The 19,324-nt window shown below is 40.4% G+C and overlaps 1 protein-coding gene across 1 annotated transcript; it reads right to left on the bottom strand.

The window, feature by feature from the left end:
• Nucleotides 1-1,691: 1,691 nt before the first annotated feature.
• Nucleotides 1,692-17,773, bottom strand: LOC113019241 (zinc finger protein 665-like). Its single transcript, XM_026162803.1, has 3 exons — nt 17,173-17,773; nt 5,129-5,206; nt 1,692-3,174 (listed from the first exon to the last, which is right to left on the bottom strand). The coding sequence occupies exon 3, from the start codon at nt 3,053-3,055 to the stop codon at nt 1,832-1,834; it is 1,224 nt and encodes a 407-aa protein (XP_026018588.1). The 5' UTR covers nt 3,056-3,174; nt 5,129-5,206; nt 17,173-17,773; the 3' UTR covers nt 1,692-1,831.
• Between the last annotated feature and the right edge of the window lie 1,551 nt (nt 17,774-19,324).

Genomic DNA, 19,324 nt, shown 5'->3' with positions numbered 1-19,324 from the left:
GAATGTACAGAGTCCGTAAAACGTGTCCTTAAAACCACCCGCCCATGAGTCCAGGGGGATGTGTGAAGAAGGGGGACTACGAGTACAAAATGTACTATTTGTAATATTTGTAAATTACACAGCTACTTTCTCGCCTTAAAACATGTTAAAAGTTTATTTTGTGGCCCAGAAAGATTAATAAGAGTAATTTTCAAACTTAGTAGCGGCCGCCATGGCCGCCATGGCCGCATTATTGTCAGCTGAAATTTGACTGGGCCGCGCTATGAATTCTGGGTTATGGTTTGCCACGAAGCACACATCCGACCCATCCTTCAAATTCGGGGAAATGAAAGACGCATTTGTCAGCTGCATTTGAAGGAGTCGACGAATTGGGACAGCCTTCGTCGCCTGGCTGTGATGTAATCGGCCTTCAAATGCGGCCTCCGGAGGATGCTGCCGACGTTTTGGGACACAGCTTCAGTCTCTCACTGAAGCTGTGTCATGGAGTGGGTGGGAAGTATTATCCATGACTGTCTTTATCTTGAACAACATCTGCCTTCAGACACCACCCTAACGGAGTCCAACATTACTGGCCTTGTGGATCAGTTTATTTAGTCTGTTGGCATCTGTGACCCTCAACCTGCTGCCCCAGCTTGCAACAGCATAGAGCAGTGGTCCCCAACCTTTTTTGCGCCACGCACCAGTTTATGGTAAATGGTAAATGGCCTGTATTTTATATAGCGCTTTACTAGTCCCTAAGGACCCCAAAGCGCTTTACACATCCAGTCATCCACCCATTCACACATACATTCACACACTGGTGATGGCAAGCTACATTGTAGCCACAGCCACCCTGGGGCGCACTGACAGAGGCAACGGGTGAAGTGTCTTGCCCAAGGACACAACGACCAAGACTGTCCAAGCCGGGGCTCGAACCAGCAACCTTCCGATTACAAGGCGAACTCCCAACTCTTGAGCCACGATCGACTGCCCGACAATATTTTCACGGACCGGCCTTTAAGGTGTTGCGGATAAATACAACAAAATAAAACTAGTGCCGGTATTGAAAAACAGAAGATTTATTCATAACACACGTGGAAAGACCCAGGAAAACCGAGTTAACGATAAGAAAATAACGCTAAAAACCCTGAAAACCATACATTTCACACCTGAGCCTCAACTCTTGCGACCCGGTACCAAACGACTCACGGACCGGTACCGGTCCGAGGCCCGGGGGTTGGGAACCTCTGGCATAGAAGATAGCACTGACCTTATGCAATCTTGGACTTTGTTGTCATTGTCGGTTGTTGATTTGTCCTATTCTCATTGTCTGATGGATTATAATGGCTGTTTGTACAAAATTTGAAAACTATGCATACTCTCTCTCTTCATAGATAGATAGATGCGTGTGTTTATGTTTATCTGGCTAAATTCGATATGGTTCCAGCAACAGTTTTTACAGTAAGATATGTTTTATATGCATGTACAATCTTTAATATACATATATACACATGAAAACATACATATATGTTATCTGTGGGTGTGGGGCAGAGATGGTGTTCGCCCAGGGCACCAAACAGGCTAGGACTGCCACTGCTGACAAAACACAGAATGTGAAAAAGAGGGGAGGCATGATAACAGAACCTAAAGACTAGAAATGACAAATATTAGATCAAGCAGAAAAACAATTAAAAGAACATAAATAGAAATAAACATCAAATATTACAATATACAATACAATACGAAAGAAATTCCACAAATTCAATACACGCTACAATTGCAGTGTGAACAATCTGATTTTTTAAAATGTTTACATAGAATTGGCCGCATTTCAGCACTGACCAATAAAAAATTAATTAACTCCAGTGTGGATTAGTTGATGATTTTTTAAAGTATCCATGCGACGAAAACCCTTTCCACACTGACAACAGACAAATGGTTTAATGCCAGTGTGGATGGCCTGATGTTCTTTCAAGGAACTCATGCAGCTAAAAGATTTTCCACACTGATCACAGCTGAATGGTTTCAATCCAATGTGGAGGAGATGATGTTTTTTTAAGTTTCTACGCCGAGTAAATGATTTTCCACACTGATCACAGCTGAATGGTTTAATTCCAGTGTGGATGAGCTGATGTTGTTTTAAATTTGTAATATGAGTAAAAGCCTTTCCACACTGACCACAGACAAATGATTTAATTCCAGTGTGGATGAGAAGATGATCTTTTAAGCTTTTACTATGAGTAAAAGACTTTCCACACAGATCACAGGTGAATGGTTTATCTGTAGTATGGATGAGCTGATGTTCTTTTAAACAGTTACTATGAGTAAAAAACTTTCCACACTGATCGCAGCTGAATGGTTTAAATCCAGTGTGGATGAGTTGATGTTTTTTTAAGCTGCCACTCTGAGTGAAAGTCTTTCCACACTGATCGCAGCTGAATGGTTTAATGCCAGTGTGGATGAGCTGATGTTGTTTTAAGTTGCCATTTTCAGTAAAAGCCTTTCCACATTGATCACAGCTAAATGGTTTTAATCCAGTGTGGATGAGTTGATGTTTTTTTAAGCTGCTATTCTGAGTGAAAGTCTTTCCACACTGATCGCAGCTGAATGGTTTAATGCCAGTGTGGATGAGTTGATGTTTTTTTAAGCTGCTATTCTGAGTGAAAGTCTTTCCACACTGATCGCAGCTGAATGGTTTAATGCCAGTGTGGACGAGCTGATGTTGTTTTAAGTTGCCATTTTCAGTAAAAGCCTTTCCACACTGATCACAGCTAAATGGTTTAAATCCAGTGTGGAGAAGCTGGTGTTTTTTTAACTTGCTATTTTGGTTGAAAGCCTGTCCACACTGCTCGCAGCTGAATGGTTTAATGCCAGTGTGGACGAGCTGATGTCTTTTTAAGTTGCCATTCTCGGTGAAAGTCTTTCCACACTGATCACAGCTGAATGGTTTAATGCCAGTGTGGAGAAGCTGGTGTTGTTTTAAGCTGCTATTATGAGTAAAAGCCTTTCCACACTGATTGCACATGAAGCTTCTGTCTCCACTGTCAATGCGCTGGCGTCTTCTGGCCTTCTTCATAGTGATGAAAGTCTTCTCCACAGGGATCACAACTCATTCATCTGTACTTGCTGGCATTGGTTGGTTTTTGTTGAGGTCATAAATTTGGAGAGGTTTCAGCACACTTCCCCTTCTTTTGCCTATGATGACAAAGAACTAAAACAGTGACATGCACTTCACAAAACCTATTTAGTGTACATATACATACATATATCTATACTAGGGCTGCCACAAACGATTATTTTGATAGTCGACTAGTCACCGATTATTTATGCGATTAGTCGACTAATCAGATCATCATCCACTGGACGTAAAACGTACAGCTTATTGCACCAGCAGCATCTGCTCTTATATAACTATCATTAGCTTACAGCTTTAAGCTTTTAAGGTGCTAACTAAAAATAAAGACAAGATGATAGTTTATTCAGTTTTAATGAAATTTGCAGATTGTTTCGGTAAAGTTTAATAAACTCCTTGCTATCTAAAATATAACAGGACACCGGAGTATATTCTCCAGCATCTCACACTTCTGATAATCAGCTGTCTGCTTGACGTTCATTCAGCTGTGTAAAAACTATAACTTTAATCTCAGCCAATCCGATTTGCTCAGGAACAAATAAAATACAAAAAAAAAAAAAAGCCAAACAACAACATTTTTAATTTATCTAAGTGACTCATATATATTTAACCTGAGTAGCGAAAGACGGCGGTGGGTTTGAAAACAATTTGCCGGGAGTCCGGTGTTCTAACGGCGCTAGTGACCTAGCCCCCGGCTAGCTATCGAGCTAGTGGGTAACAGACGTCTCCGAAAACGTCGGAGCGCTTTTGAAAATATGTGGTGTCTTGATAAACTGAGCCGATATTTGAGGTTTACACAGCTACATTCTCGTCTGAAAATATGTTAAACGTTTATTTTGTGACCCAGAAAGAATAATAAAAGTAATATTAAAACTAACTAGCTACCGCCATTGTTGGAAACTAAGCTGGGCCGCGCTATGAATTCTGGGACACAGCTGCTTCTTCTTCTTCTTCTTCGGGGTTTAACGGCAGCTGGCATCCTTGTACATGCAGTGCTGCCATCTTCTGTTTCAGTCCGTTATTACACTCTTAAATCCTGCTATTATTCCTGCGTCTTTTGTGATCTTACAAAGCTTCAAACGACGCGTCGACTATTAAATCAGTCGTCGACGATTTTGATAGTCGACGTAATCGTGACTAGTCGACAAATCGTGGCAGCCCTAATCTATACACACACACACACACACACACAGTGTGAAAAATAGTAATCAATACAAGGGATGGCTATTTTAAAGAATCTAACATTTTTAAGAATCTAAAATCTGAGTATGTTTTGAGTTATTTAACATTTTTTTGTCTCCTAATTCCATATGTATTCATTTGGAGTTTTGATGGTTTCAATTAGAATCTATAATGTAAAAAGTCATTATAAAACAGAAAAATCATGAGAAGGTGTGTCTAACCATTAGACCTGTGGCTTAGTCAGCCTGGCTACAGAGCTGTTCCTGTTTTCCTCATTTACTAAGATTTCATAACTTTATAGAGGGCTTTTTCTTGTTCAGGTCAAAAGAAGCATGAATTAGTCTTCAGTGTAGGTGTACTTATAAGTTCTTCCAGGGAGTCAAACTTCTCTGGTTTGTTGCCTTCTTTTTCAGAGCAGCCAAAGTGTGCAGAGGATGTAATACTATTTACAAAATACGCTATCAGAGATTATCAGAGGAAATAAAGCACAACTGTGTATCAGCTGTGAAAAATGTATCATGTGCAACACTAGAACATATTAATAGATACTTTATTATACAACATGTAGAGTGTGTAAAGGTTACAAAAAATCCAGGACCAAAAACTGATCCTTGAGAAGCTTATTTTCGGGAGGGTTAAAAACGGCTAATTTCATCCATCCATTGATTTAATGTAAGCAGGTTGAGAACATTATTTTTCTTCAGCAGTGATTTGTCTCTCATTTGGGATAAGCAGGCAAAATGTCACTGTGTACAGAATTAGATGTTATTATTATTATTAAAATAACAACCAATTAATGTCTGTAGAATAATGTTGGCGATTTTTCTTTGTCACCTTCAGTGAAGAACCAATGTTTCTGACTACAGGTGCTGAGATGCTCCTCCTGCAGACTCTTCGCCTGCTGCCAGTCGCCTGTGACAGCAAAAAGATTTTTATATTTAAGCCAGTTAAATTTATTGTATTATTATAAGGCACTACTGCAGACCATTGTATTGTGTAGCATTATTGTGCCTCGTACTAACATCACAAACCTCAGAATCAGAAAAACCTTATTAATCCCAGAGGAAAACTAAGTTTTCATAGCAGGAAATATACAACAAACAACATGCACTCACTGAGTGTAGAAACAGAGTTATGATGGATAAATACTGGATAGTAGGAACAAAAAGAAGGGGGGGGAGGGGGGCGCTTATGAAGACAGCTGCTACAACAGCCTGTGTTCCAGATCTACTGGCGTTTAGATCAACTGGCGTTGGTCGAACAGATGTGTGACAGTCTTGCGTTTCAGGAGCTGCTACCGACAAACCAGCAAAAGAAAAAAAAAAAAAAAAAAAAAAAAGCCAAATGTCTTGATGTTGTTGAACAACAAAATGTTTAAAAATGTGGCGAGTTTACCTGGTGATATCCTCATGTGCGACGCGATCGCGAAAACAGCAAACAAGTAATACCACGCCGATGTTGTTTACGGGACAGCAAGAGTAAACGATCGGGAGACTCTTGTCGTCGTTATCGTTCTCCTCGTATGGTTTATTTCTCCGGTTTCAGCGTTTTTGCTCCACAACTACAGCGAGCAGTTTACTTTATGCACTAACATGGAGTCGAGTCAACCAGCGCCACCTCTGGCCAAGTGCCACAGCCTACAGCCAGATCAACTTGTGACACACATCTGCACCACGTCTGAATTCGTTTCATGCACAACACATTTGTACTAGGGCTGCCACGATTGGTCGACTAGTCACGATTACGTCGACTATCAAACTCGTCGACGACTAATTTAATAGTCGACGCGTCGTTTGAAGCTTTGTAAGATCCTGAAAGACGCAGGACTAAGTAGTAGGATTTAAGAGTGTAATAACGGACTGAAACAGAAGATGGCAGCACTGCATGTACAAGGATGCCAGCTGCCGTTAAACGCCGAAGAAGAAGAAACTGTCCCAGAATTCATAGCGCGGCCCAGCTCAGTTTCCAACAATGGCGGCACCTAGTTCGTTTTAATATTACTCTTATTATTCTTTCTGGGTCACAAAATAGACGTTTAACATATTTTCAGACGAGAATGTAGCTGTGTAAACCTCAAATATCTGCTCAGTTTATCAAGACACCACATATTTTCAAAAGCGCTCCGACGTTTTCGGAGACGTCTGTTACCCACTAGCTCGATAGCGAGCCGGGGGCTAGGCTAACTAGAGCCATGAGAACACCGGACTTCCGGCAAATCGTTTTCAAACCCACCGCCGTCTTTCGCTACTCAGGTTAAACATGATATACAAGTCACTTAGAGAACTTAAAAATGTTATTGTTTGGCTTTTTTCAGTATTTTATTTGTTCCTGAGTAAATCGGATTGGCTGAGATTAAAGTTATAGTTTTTACACAGCTGAATAAACGTCAAGCAGACAGCTGATTATCAGAAGTGTGAGATGCTCGAGAATTTACTCCGGTGTCCTGTTATATTTTAGATAGCAAGGAGTTTATTAAGCTTCACTGAAACAATCTGCAAATTTCATTCAAATTTAATAAACTATCATCTTGTCTTTATTTTTAGTTAGCACATACCTTAAACACTTAAAGCTGTAAGCAAATGATAGTTATATAAGAGCAGATGCTGCTGGTGCAATAAGCTGTACGTTTTACGTCCAATGGATTCATGATCTGATTAGTCGACTAATCGCAAAAATAATCGGTGACTAGTCGACTATCAAAATAATCGTTTGTGGCAGCCCTAATTTGTACCCTTCAATTGTGTCTGTTTGTGCGTCATGCAAATAAACCTTTGAAATGAATGAAATGACCCTAATATTTCACTATTGTTGTAACATCACATGTCGTTAGCGTAGTCTGTCTGCGTCTTTTCTCTGCGAGCAAACATTTTAGAGTTGGTTGTTATATACAGTCTGTATAAGTGTGGTTAATCTAATAAACATTTGTAAGGAGATGGCAGTTACTGTGAATGTACAGCAGGTGATCAGTAATAAACAGTCAGACAATGACTCTGACAATCTCATTCAATCTTGCAGACTGAATGCACCTTCTGTGGAAAGTGGTACCACACAGTCTGTGTGGACTTCCCCTGTGCAGAAGGAGACTACAAATGTTGTGGGTGCTAAATAAACAGAAAAAAGTGATCCCTGTTGTCTTTGCTTACTGATTGTTTTTAGTGTTGACAATCCACATTGCTGGGATTGCATCTTTCAACATGTTTGTGGGTAGATTTGGATGTACCAGGGGTTAGTGCAGCCACTCACCCTCTACTCAATGTCATCATAGCAGTAGGTGCAGATGTGTCACAAGTTAATCTAGTAGTAGGCTGTGGCACTTGGCCACAGGTGGCAGCAGTGGACTGACCCCCATTTGAAACTGCTCCAGCTGCTGTGTGATAGTGGATCTGCTACAAATTGAAGATCATAAGCAAGTTTTGGAAATGAACCCTTGTATTATGTTGAAGAACAAAAAAATGACATTGATTTTGTTGCGGGTCACTTGGTGTTCGCTTGCTCTGCGGTAGAGTATCACTTCCTGTTCCTGCTCAAACACAGTGGTGTTTCTGAGTAGCTTATTTGCCTAGCAATTTAATTAACAACTTTTAAATACATTCTTCTTTCATAGTATAATCTTCACGTGCTTCATCCGAAGCACACTTTCTGTGTACTCACTACCTAATTTATAGCCAAAGTATTCACTCACTGTCTCTGTACTGTCTCGCTAGCTTAGCTTAGCTCGTAGCTGACTCATTAGCACCATGGCTACTTCACCTGTCCCTCCTGCACTTTCTTGCTCATTGTGTCAGATGTTTAGTTACTCCTCGGCCTCCTTTAGCAGTAATGATATCTGTAACAAATGTAGCATATTTGCAGCTCTGGAGGCCAGGATTACTGAATTGGAGACTCGGCTTCGCACCCTTCATTCACCCGTAGCTAGCCAGGCCCCTGTAGCTGGTGCAGCCGAAGATAGCGTAGGCACCGCTAGCTGTTCCCCGGCAGATCCCAAGCAGCTGGGGGAAAGAGGGCGGCTGGGTCACGGTGAGGAGGAAGCATAGTCCTAAACAGAAGTCCCAGGTACACCACCAACCCGTTCATGTGTTTAATCGTTTTTCCCCACTCGGCGACACACCCGCCGGGGGTCAAACTCTGGTAGTTGGCGATTCTGTTCTCAGACATGTGAAGCTAGAGACACTGGCAACCATAGTCAATTGTCTTCCAGGGGCCAGAGCAGGCGACAATGAAGGAAATTTAAAACTGCTGGCTAAGGGTAAACGTAAATTCAGTAAAATCATAATTCACGTCGGCAGTAATGACACCCGGTTACGCCAATCGGAGGTCACTAAAATCAATATTGAATCGGTGTGCAACTTTGCCAAAACAATGTCGGACTCTGTAGTTTTCTCTGGTCCCCTCCCCAATCAGACCAGGAGTGACATGTTTAGCCGCATGTTCTCCTTAAATTGCTGGCTGTCTGAGTGGTGTCCCAGAAACGATGTGGGCTTCATAGATAATTGGCAAACCTTCTGGAGGAAACCTGGTCTTGTTAGGAGAGACGGCATCCATCCCACTTTGGATGGAGCAGCTCTCATTTCTAGAAATATGGACAAATTTATAAACAAACAACTTAAACATAAACAATTACAAAGAAAGAACAATACAGTATCCACATCTGAACCAAAGAGTAAAACAGTGAAATGTGGATTATTAAATATTAGGTCTCTCTCCTCCAAGTCTTTGTTAGTACATGACTTAATAATTGATCAACAAATCGATTTACTCTGCCTTACAGAAACCTGGTTGCAGCAGGATGATTATGTTAGTTTAAATGAATCAACACCCTCGAGTCATTCTAACTACCAGAAATCTCGAAGCACAGGCCGAGGGGGCGGTGTGGCAGCAATTTTTCCACACCAGCCTATTAATTAATGAAAGACCAAGACAGACTTTTAATTCATTTGAAAGCCTGATGCTTAACATTGTCCACCCCAGCTGTAAAACTCAGAAACCAGTCTTACTTGTTATCATCTATCGTCCACCTGGGCCTTACACAGAGTTTCGGTCTGATTTCTCAGACTTTATATCTAATTTAGTTCTGAGCTCAGATAAAATAATTATTGTGGGTGATTTTAACATCCATGTAGATGCTAAAAATGACAGCCTCAACATGGCATTTAATCTGTTATTAGACTCAATTGGTTTCTCTCAAAATGTAAAAGAACCCACCCACCACTTTAATCACACTCTAGATCTTGTTTTAACATATGGCATAGAACCTGAACATTTAACCGTGTTTCCTGAAAACCCTCTCCTGTCTGATCATTTCCTGATAACATTTACATTTACAATAATTGATTACACAGCAGTGGAGAGTAGACGTTTATCAGAGTAGATGTCTTTCTGAAAGCGCTGTAACTAAGTTTAAGAATATAATCCACCCACTGTTATCATCTCCAATGCCCTGTACCAACACAGCAGAGCAGCTATCTGAACGCTACCCCAACAGAGGTCGATTATCTTGTTAATAATTTCAACTCCTCACTACGTACGACTCTGGATACTGTAGCTCCTGTGAAAACTAAGGTCTCTAATCAGAAGTACCTGACTCCGTGGTATAATTCTCAAACACGTACCCTAAAGCAGATGACTCGTAATCTGGAGAGGAAATGGTGTGTCACAAATCTAGAAGATCATCATTTAGCCTGGAGAAATAGTTTGCTGCTTTATAAGAAAGCCCTCCGCAAAGCCAGAACATCTTACTATTTGTTATGGCCCTAGCTGGGCCTCCTGATACTGCCCTTGTGTGGGCGTGGTGTTTTTCTACGCCTCCTCCTCTTTTGCTCCACCCCTCTGTCTCTCTCTTGCTCTCTCTCTCTCCCCAGGACACAGCTGCTGCTCATTGGACTCACTTACCACCTGGGCCCAGTCAGCAATCACCTCTCTGAGGTCATATAAGCTGGGGATGAGCTGTGAGCAGGGTGTGGGGTGTCTCTGCTTGGTGTGTAGGTAGCCTGCCTGAAGTGTGGAGTTGTGGAAGCAGTATAGCTGCTTTACGTGAGTAGTGTGGGCTTGTGGGCCTTGGCAGCAGTAAAGCCAGCTACTGTTAGTGACAGGGTGAGCTTGTGGGCCCCTGGAAGTGCCTCCTCGTGGTGTGGAGTTTTTGTTTGGTTGTTGTGTTCTTTGTTGTTGCCACCTTTTTTCGGCATGTTATTGGTAATACGGCGTTGCCGGCTCCTTATGTTATGATTATCTACAATAAAGACTATGTTATTTACTAAGAACACCTGTCTGTTTTCCTTTCATTCTGTTCTGGACTCATTTGTTACTGGTCCCCTCACTCACATGCCTAGACCCCTTTGGGGGGGACGTAACACTATTCATCACTGACTGAAGAAAATAAGAACAACCCCAGGTTTCTCTTCAGCACTGTAGACAGGCTGACAAAAAGCCAGAGCTCTTTTGAGCCAACCACCCCTTTAACGTTAACTAGTAATGACTTCATGAACTACTTCACAAATAAAAGTTTTATCATTAGAGAAAAAATTACCAATAATCATCCCACAGATGTAATATTATCTACAGCTGCTCTTAGTACCATTGATGTTAAGTTAGACTCTTCTTCTCCATTTGATCTTTCTGAGTTAACTTCAATAATTACTTCCTCCAAACCATCAACGGGTCTTTTAGACCCCATTCCTACAAAACTGCTCAAAGAAGTCCTGCCATTAATTAATTCTTCGATCTTAAATATGATCAACCTATCTCTAATAATCGGCTATGTACCACAGGCCTTCAAGCTGGCTGTAGTTAAACCTTTACTCAAAAAGCCATCTCTAGACCCAGCAGTCTTAGCTAATTACAGGCCAATCTCCAACCTTCCTTTCATATCAAAAATCCTTGAAAGAGTAGTTGTCAAACAGCTAACAGATCATCTGCAGAGGAATGGTTTATTTGAAGAGTTTCAGTCAGGTTTCAGAGCTCATCACAGCACAGAAACAGCTTTAGTGAAGGTTACAAATGATTTTCTTATGGCCTCTGACAGTGGACTCATCTCTGTGCTTGTCCTGCTAGACCTTAGCGCAGCATTCGATACTGTTGACCATAATATCCTATTAGAGCGATTAGAACATGCTGTAGGTATTACAGGTACTGCACTGCAGTGGTTTGTATCATATCTATCTAATAGACTCCAATTTGTGCATGTAAATGGAGAGTCCTCTTCACACACTGAGGTTAATTATGGAGTTCCACAGGGTTCAGTGCTAGGACCAATTCTGTTTACATTATACATGCTTCCCTTAGGCAGTATCATTAGAAGACATAGCATTAGGGCTGAACGATATATCGCATTTGCGATAATATCGCGACATGATCAAGTGCAATTTTCTAACCGCAAAGGCTGCGATTATACTGCGATTATAAGGCTGTCCAAATTACTACCATATCCCAGAATTCATAGCGCGGCCCAGCCAAACTCCAGTTTCCAGCAATGGCGGCCGCTACTAAGTTTTAAAATTACTCATACTAATCTTTCTGGGTCACAAAATAAACTTTTAACATATTTTCAGGCGAGAAAGTAGTTGTGTAAACATCAAATATCTGCTCGGTTTATCAAGATATCCCATATTTGCAAAAGTGCTTCGACGTTTTCAGAGGCGTCTGCTACCCACCAGCTCGACAGCTAGCCGGGAGCTCGAGGATTACTGATGCGGCCGAGAACGGCACAACTCCCGGCACATCATTTTCAGATCACCGCGGAGTTTCGCTGCTCGGGTTAAATGTAATATATAAGTCACTTAGACAACCTAAAAATGTTATTGTTGGGCTTTTTTCAGTGTTTTGTTTGTTCGTGAGTAAATCGGTTTGGCTGAGATTAAAGTTATTAGATTAGATAAAATAAAACTTTATTAATCCCCCGGGTGGGTTCCTCCTTGGTTTTCACACAGCTGACTAAACGTCAAACAGAAAACTTATTAAACAGAAGTATGAGACAGTCGAGAATTTACACCAGTGTCTGGTCATATTTTAGATAGCAAGAAGCAGACGGCCGAGTTTATTAAACTCCACCGAGACAGCGGTGACGCTAATCAGAAGGCTAGACCGTCCAATTTCACGCCTTTAAACTTTGTATTTTTTATTTATTAGTTTTATTTATTTAATATTATTTTTTAATTGAATGACTGTCTAGTAGTTCACAGATGTCGAAAAACTGAGTGTGGTAAAGCCACTGATTTTTTTTATGTATATTTCTGCAATCTGCACATTGTACTGACTTTCATTTTAATGTTTACACCAGGGTTCCTTGCCAGCACTTTATGCTCAGATGTTTGTAAGCTAAAAATAAACTATTGTGTATGTTCAAATATACTGTTGTGATTGAAGAAGTTAAATAAAAATGTCAGTCATCAATTCATGCATCACCTCATGTCATCATAACAGAGGTCTGTCTTCCAGGAAAGAACAGTTTAAAATTAATGTAATATAGTATTGGCCATACTATATGATGTATTGCTTGTCTTTGTTTAATAATACAGAAGACAAAGACCTTAAAAAATAATCGCATATCGCATCGCAATCGCAATATTGGGGCAAAAAATCGCAATTAGATTATTTTCCATAATCGTTCAGCCCTACATAGCATACATTTTCACTGCTATGCAGATGACACCCAGCTCTATCTATCCATGAAGCCAGATAACACACACCAATTAGTTAAACTGCAGGAATGTCTTAAAGACATAAAGACCTGGATGGCCGCTAACTTTCTGCTTCTTAATTCAGATAAAACTGAGGTTATTGTACTCGGCCCTGAAAATCTTAGAAATATGGTATCGAACCAGATTCTTACCCTGGATGGCATTACCTTGGCCTCCAACAACGCTGTGAGGAACCTTGGAGTCATTTTTGACCAGGACATGTCCTTCAATGCACATATTAAACAAATATGTAAGACTGCGTTCTTCCATTTGCACAACATCTCTAAAATTAGAAATATCCTGTCTCAGAGTGACGCTGAAAAACTAGTTCATGCATTTATTACTTCCAGGCTGGACTACTGTAATTCATTATTATCAGGATGTCCTAAAAACTCACTGAAAAGCCTTCAGCTAATCCAAAATGCTGCAGCAAGAGTACTGACAGGGACTAGAAAGACAGAGCATATTTCTCCTGTTTTGGCTTCCCTTCATTGGCTTCCTGTTAAATCCAGAATTGAATTCAAAATCCTGCTCCTCACATACAAGGTCTTAAATAATCAGGCCCCATCTTATCTTAATGACCTTGTAGTACCATATCACCCTATTAGAGCACTTCGTTCTCGCTCTGCAGGCCTACTTGTTGTTCCTAGAGTATTTAAAAGTAGAATGGGAGGGAGAGCCTTCAGTTTTCAGGCCCCTCTTCTGTGGAACCAGCTTCCAGTTTGGATTCAGGAGACAGACACTATCTCTACTTTTAAGATTAGGCTTAAAACTTTCCTTTTTGCTAAAGCATATAGTTAGGGCTGGACCAGGTGACCCTGAATCCTCCCTTAGTTATGCTGCAATAGATGTAGGCTGCCGGGGGATTCCCATGATGCATTGAGTTTTTCCTTTCCAGTCACCTTTCTCACTCACTATGTATTAACAGACCTCTCTGCATTGAATCATATCTGTTATTAATCTCTGTCTCTCTTCCACAGCATGTCTTTATCCTGTCTTCCTTCTCTCACCCCAACCGGTCTCAGCAGATGGCCGCCCCTCCCTGAGCCTGGTTCTGCCGGAGGTTTCTTCCTGTTAAAAGGGAGTTTTTCCTTCCCACTGTTGCCAAAATGCTTGCTCATAGGGGGTCATATGATTGTTGGGTTTTTCTCTGTATCTATGAAGCGCCTTGAGGCGACTTTTGTTGTGATTTGGCGCTATATAAATAAAATTGAATTGAATTTTGACCCGTACTGTGTAAATCCACTCAGAATTGTCAAAAAACTGCAATAAAACAATAGCAACTTTACTTCCCATCAGATAAACATGTAGAACACAGACATACAACTGTTAGACTTTCCATAACTATTTTAGGTACAATTTGGTTTTTCATTCTTACAAACACATTTCTTTTGAACTTGCCCAACGTTCTCAGTTTTTCAATGCTCAACATTTTCAATTTTGTCCACATGATGGACAGAATGTAACTGTGTGCTTTCTGCAGATGTACTTCTTGCATTTCTCACAAAAAGTGCTTGTTTTCAAACAGGAATCTTCCTAACTAAGATTTAAAACAAAAGATTCTACGTCTCCTCCAGTCTCACAAACAGATGACAAACCAAGCGACACACCTGAGTCACTGACTTTCTTAAATCCACTCACTCTCACTGGCTCTGTTTATTACTAATCACTGTGTAACTGCTGTGAATTCACAGTAACTGCCGTCTCCTTACAAATGTTCATTAGATTAACCACACTTATACAGACTGTATATAACTACCAACTCCCAAGTCATGTTGATGGATTGCCTATATTGGCTGGAAATATTAATTTCCAGGGAAAAGACATAGGCAGACTCTGCTTACAGGATGTGATGCGACAACACTAATGAAATATTGATGTGTCATATTTGTCCAAGGTGTATTTCATTGTTATGGGAAAAGAGAATATTAAAATCATGATGACCAATTGGAGTGGTGATTTCTATGACTTTGTGTATATAATTTGGAATTTTGTACAAATGTAGGCCAATAAGGAATATATGATATCATTTCATTCTTTTCAAAGGTTTATTTGCATGACGCACAAACAGACACAATTGAAGGGTACAAATGTGTTGTGCATGAAACGAATTCAGACGTGGTGCAGATGTGTGTCACAAGTTGATCTGGCTGTAGGCTGTGGCACTTGGCCAGAGGTGGCGCTGGTTGACTCGACTCCATGTTAGTGCATAAAGTAAACTGCTCGCTGTAGTTGTGGAGCAAAAACGCTGAGACCGGAGAAATAAAACGTGCGAGGGGAACGATAACAACGACAAGAGTCTCCCGATCGTTTACTCTTGCTGTCCCGTGAACAACATCGGCATGGTATTACTTGTTTGCTGTTTTCGCGATCGCGTCGCGCATGAGGATATCACCAGGTAAACTCGCCACATTTTTAAACATTTTGTTGTTCAACAGCATCAAGACTGACGGAGTGTGTTTGAGATAACCTCACAAGTGTCACAGGTGACACATTTGGCGTTTTTTTGCTGGTTTGTCGGTAGCAGCTCCTGAAACGCAAGACTGTCACACAAATGTTCGACCAACGCCAGTTGATCTAAACGCCAGTAGATCTGGAACACCTGCCGTTAGATCAGCGCCATCTTAAAAGACATTACTGGTGGTGATTCTGTATGGGCTCAAAATATGGTCATAAATATTTTGTACTTGTAAAAAAGATGTGTGTGTGCGTAAAAAAGATGTGTGTGTGGACTTAGAAAAAAAAACCCCTGCAAGTTACAAGTACGGATTTTGACCCTATTTTTCTTTCTTTCATCTGATTGGTCAATGTCATGTCAATCACAAATGTAACAATCCAATCAGAGAACAGATGGGTTTGGCTGTTGGAGGGGCGCTTTTATGAACTGCAGGTCCTTGAAGGGTGATACAGTTTGAAGCTGGAGGATCGCTATATAAATATCCAATAGCAGGTAGGTCCCCTAACTTTCAGTAGCTGTTGAAAGGATAAAGTTGTGGTATATCAGTGGTTAGAAATACCATTATTACTTTAGGATTAGTTTAACACAAAGTCAGGGCCGACCCAGGACCATTGCTGTGAGTCACAGTGCGCAGCATAAAAGTCCTTTCACCTCGGACACAGGATGTGCTGCTAATGCTAACTGCTAACTAAAAGCAAAGGATCCAGAATTTGTTACGCTGGCTGCTGGGCTCTGTGGGTTTTTGCAGCAGCTCTACCTGTACTAGATGCACCTGCTCCTTGTCTTTTCTATCTCTGACTTTATGTCCTCTACAAGAGTTTGTTTTTTTTGCTGCTTCTTCAAATGTTCAATAAAAACATGTATGCTAATTCATAACGAAGAAAGCTTTGTAATGAAGACTGTCATTTCCAAAACACTGCCCGCCCCCACCCCGCGGTCCGCAGCGCTGTTGAAAAGGCTGTGGAAGTCCCTGTATTAAACACGTAGTCCTGTGACACAAAAATCACCAAACTCGGACGACCACAGACTGTTTTCCTTCGTGGTGATGAAGGAAAACGCTGGGTTGGCATGTAAAAGGGCATTTATTCCCTTCAAAGACCTGCAGTTCAAAAAAAGTGCCCCTCTGACAGCCAAACCCATCTGTTCTCTGATTGGATTGTTACATTTGTGATTGACATGACATTGACCAATCAGATGAAGGGAAGAAAAATAGGGTCAAAATCCGTACTTGTAACTTGCAGGGTTTTTTTTTTTCTAAGTCCACACACAAATCTTTTTTTACACACACACACACAAATCTTTTTTTATACACACACAAATCATTTTTACGCACACACAAATTCTTTTTACACATACAAATCTTTTTTACGCACACACAAATCTTTTTTTACACATACAAATCTTTTTTACGCACACACAAATCTTTTTTTTACACATACAAATCTTTTTTACAAGTACAAAATATTTATGACCACATTTTGAGCCCATAATTCTGTTATTAATTGTGGAATCTGTTGTATTCTATCCACCTCATCAAATCATAATACTCAGTACAACATCTTCATTTGAAGGAAAACAAATAGCTGAACACAAATGATTAAAAAAAAATAAGGTCCTGCTGGAAGCTCCAAGCAGACAAAATGACAGGGGCTGAACAGAACGTACAGCCGAAAACAAAATTAGCTAAGAGAAAGAAACCCTGTAGACAGTTATTGATTTAGTAAGCTATATAATTATAATGTACTCACTCTGGATCTCCTCTCAGAATAACCCGAACTAAAGATCCCCCAGCGGAGGAGGCCGGCTTTGTAGTTGGACTAGGAGAGAGACCAAGCTGTCCGAGCTACGAGAGCCTATATCTTTCCAATCACGTATGAGAAACATAAACGTGATCTGCCGGAGACCAGAAGGGCAGCAGTAAGAAAGCTCAGCACAGTCACACTATATTTGTCACACCACAAAAGTCTCCGTCGTAGATAACAAGTATGATGACTGTGGCTATAATCATTACTCGGTAAGTCTACTTTCCGCTGTGTGCACGCGCAGTACTTCGTCTTCTTCTTTGTGGTTTGTCGGCGGTTGGCAATAACGACTCATTACCGCCACCAACTGGTAGTGATGTGTCCTGTGTGTCAAAGCTTCGAAGCGTGTGTCGGCTAATCTTGGGGGAGTTTTTGTAAAGCGCGTATCGAGGCTTTCTTTGATTACGTATGCAGTGACGTTCAAGGCCTCGCGGGCAGCCCGTACCATGTGACTGATTCAGGAACTGGCTCGCCGGTTCGCGCCAGATTCGAAATAAAATTGGCATCAAAACACAGCTGATTTCCCCCATCACATTGTGTTGTGGAATTAGATTACGTACGTGCTACATAGATACTTGAGCATTTCATCGTCGATAGAACCAGCAAGGTAGAGATTTTTTTAATCTCCTCTCTCCTTATCTCATCTGTTCTTATAAAGTATGCACACAGTAATACATATCCCAAATGATAAGTACCATAATAAAAATAAACAACATGACTGACTTTAATTATCCATAAAATCATCACATTCTCTGTAAGATTAAGGTCAACTATTGAATGGTGTATATTTTAAAGACTTTAAAACAAAGTTAACGCTGAAAGTACTAACATCACTTTTTTTTTTTTTGGACGATTTCTGGACGATTCTAGCACCAGTTTTTTACAGTTGTGTGAAATCAAGGAAAATATGGAACGCCAGGACTGCCATAATGAATTAATTAAATACACCATTAAATCATTAGTTAAATGTGTCAATATTTAATTAAAATTGGAATTAATTAATTAAATAAATAGTTATGACACATGTAATTAATTAATTATTGACACATTTAATTAATTATTTATGTATTTCACATTTTAATTAATTATTGACACATTTAATTAATTAATTATTGACACATTTAATTAATTATTTAATGGTGTATTTAATTAATTCATTATGGCAGTCCTGGCGTTCCATACGAAAAGGGCAGACTTCGATCAAATATGAATTCTGAAAACATTAATTTCCTGCTAAAACCAAGGAAAAACCCTGTATATCCCTCAAGCTATCGTCCAATATCCCTTATAAATGCAGACCTTAAAATAATCTGCAAAGCTCTCTCAAAGAGACTAGAGAAAATAAACCCCCTCTTAATTCATCCTGACCAAACTGGTTTCATAAAAGGTAGGCACTCATCAACAAATACTTAATTTGATAGATTACTCATACAGTAAAAACCTTGAAACTACAATATTTTCTTTAGATGCAGAAAAAGCATTTGACAGAGTTAACTGGAAATTTCTATTTGCAACTTTACACAAATTTGGTTTTGGATCCTCTTTCATTAACTGGTTAAAAATATTATATAATTCCCCAACAGCTTGTGTCAGAACAAATGACCAAACATCCTCCAGTTTCTGTCTCCTGAGGGGCACCAGGCAGCGATGCCCACTCTCCCCTTCACTGTTTGCAATTTTTATTGAACCACTAGCAGTAGCAATTAGACAGAATTCAGTAATTAAGGGCATAAAATGCAAGAACGTGGAACATAAAATCAGCCTTTATGCGAATGATTAGGGATGGGTACCGGTGTCCCGTGCCATCATGGCACCGGTTCTGACATAAACGGTAGTAACCAGACCGAAAAGCAGCGCACATTTCGGTGCTTTTTTTTTTCCTGAGCTGTGATACACTTTAGATTCTAGCCAATCATTTTACGTTTCCGAGGATAGTAGGCGGGTCCAGGTACGTACGTTCTTAGAGCAGAGCTACAGATTAAAAATGCCCAAGACGAAGCGGTCAAAAGTCTGGCTGTACTTCACAGCAAAATATGCAAACTCAGCAGCCTGCAACAAGTGCTTTAAGCTGATACTGTGATACTGTCAAAGGAGGTAA

The sequence above is a fragment of the Astatotilapia calliptera genome, chromosome 3, assembly GCF_900246225.1.
Source record: "Astatotilapia calliptera chromosome 3, fAstCal1.2, whole genome shotgun sequence".
Lineage (NCBI taxonomy): Eukaryota > Metazoa > Chordata > Actinopteri > Cichliformes > Cichlidae > Astatotilapia > Astatotilapia calliptera.
Note: the sequence above shows the minus strand (reverse complement) of the source record. Positions and strands in the feature narration are given on the sequence as shown.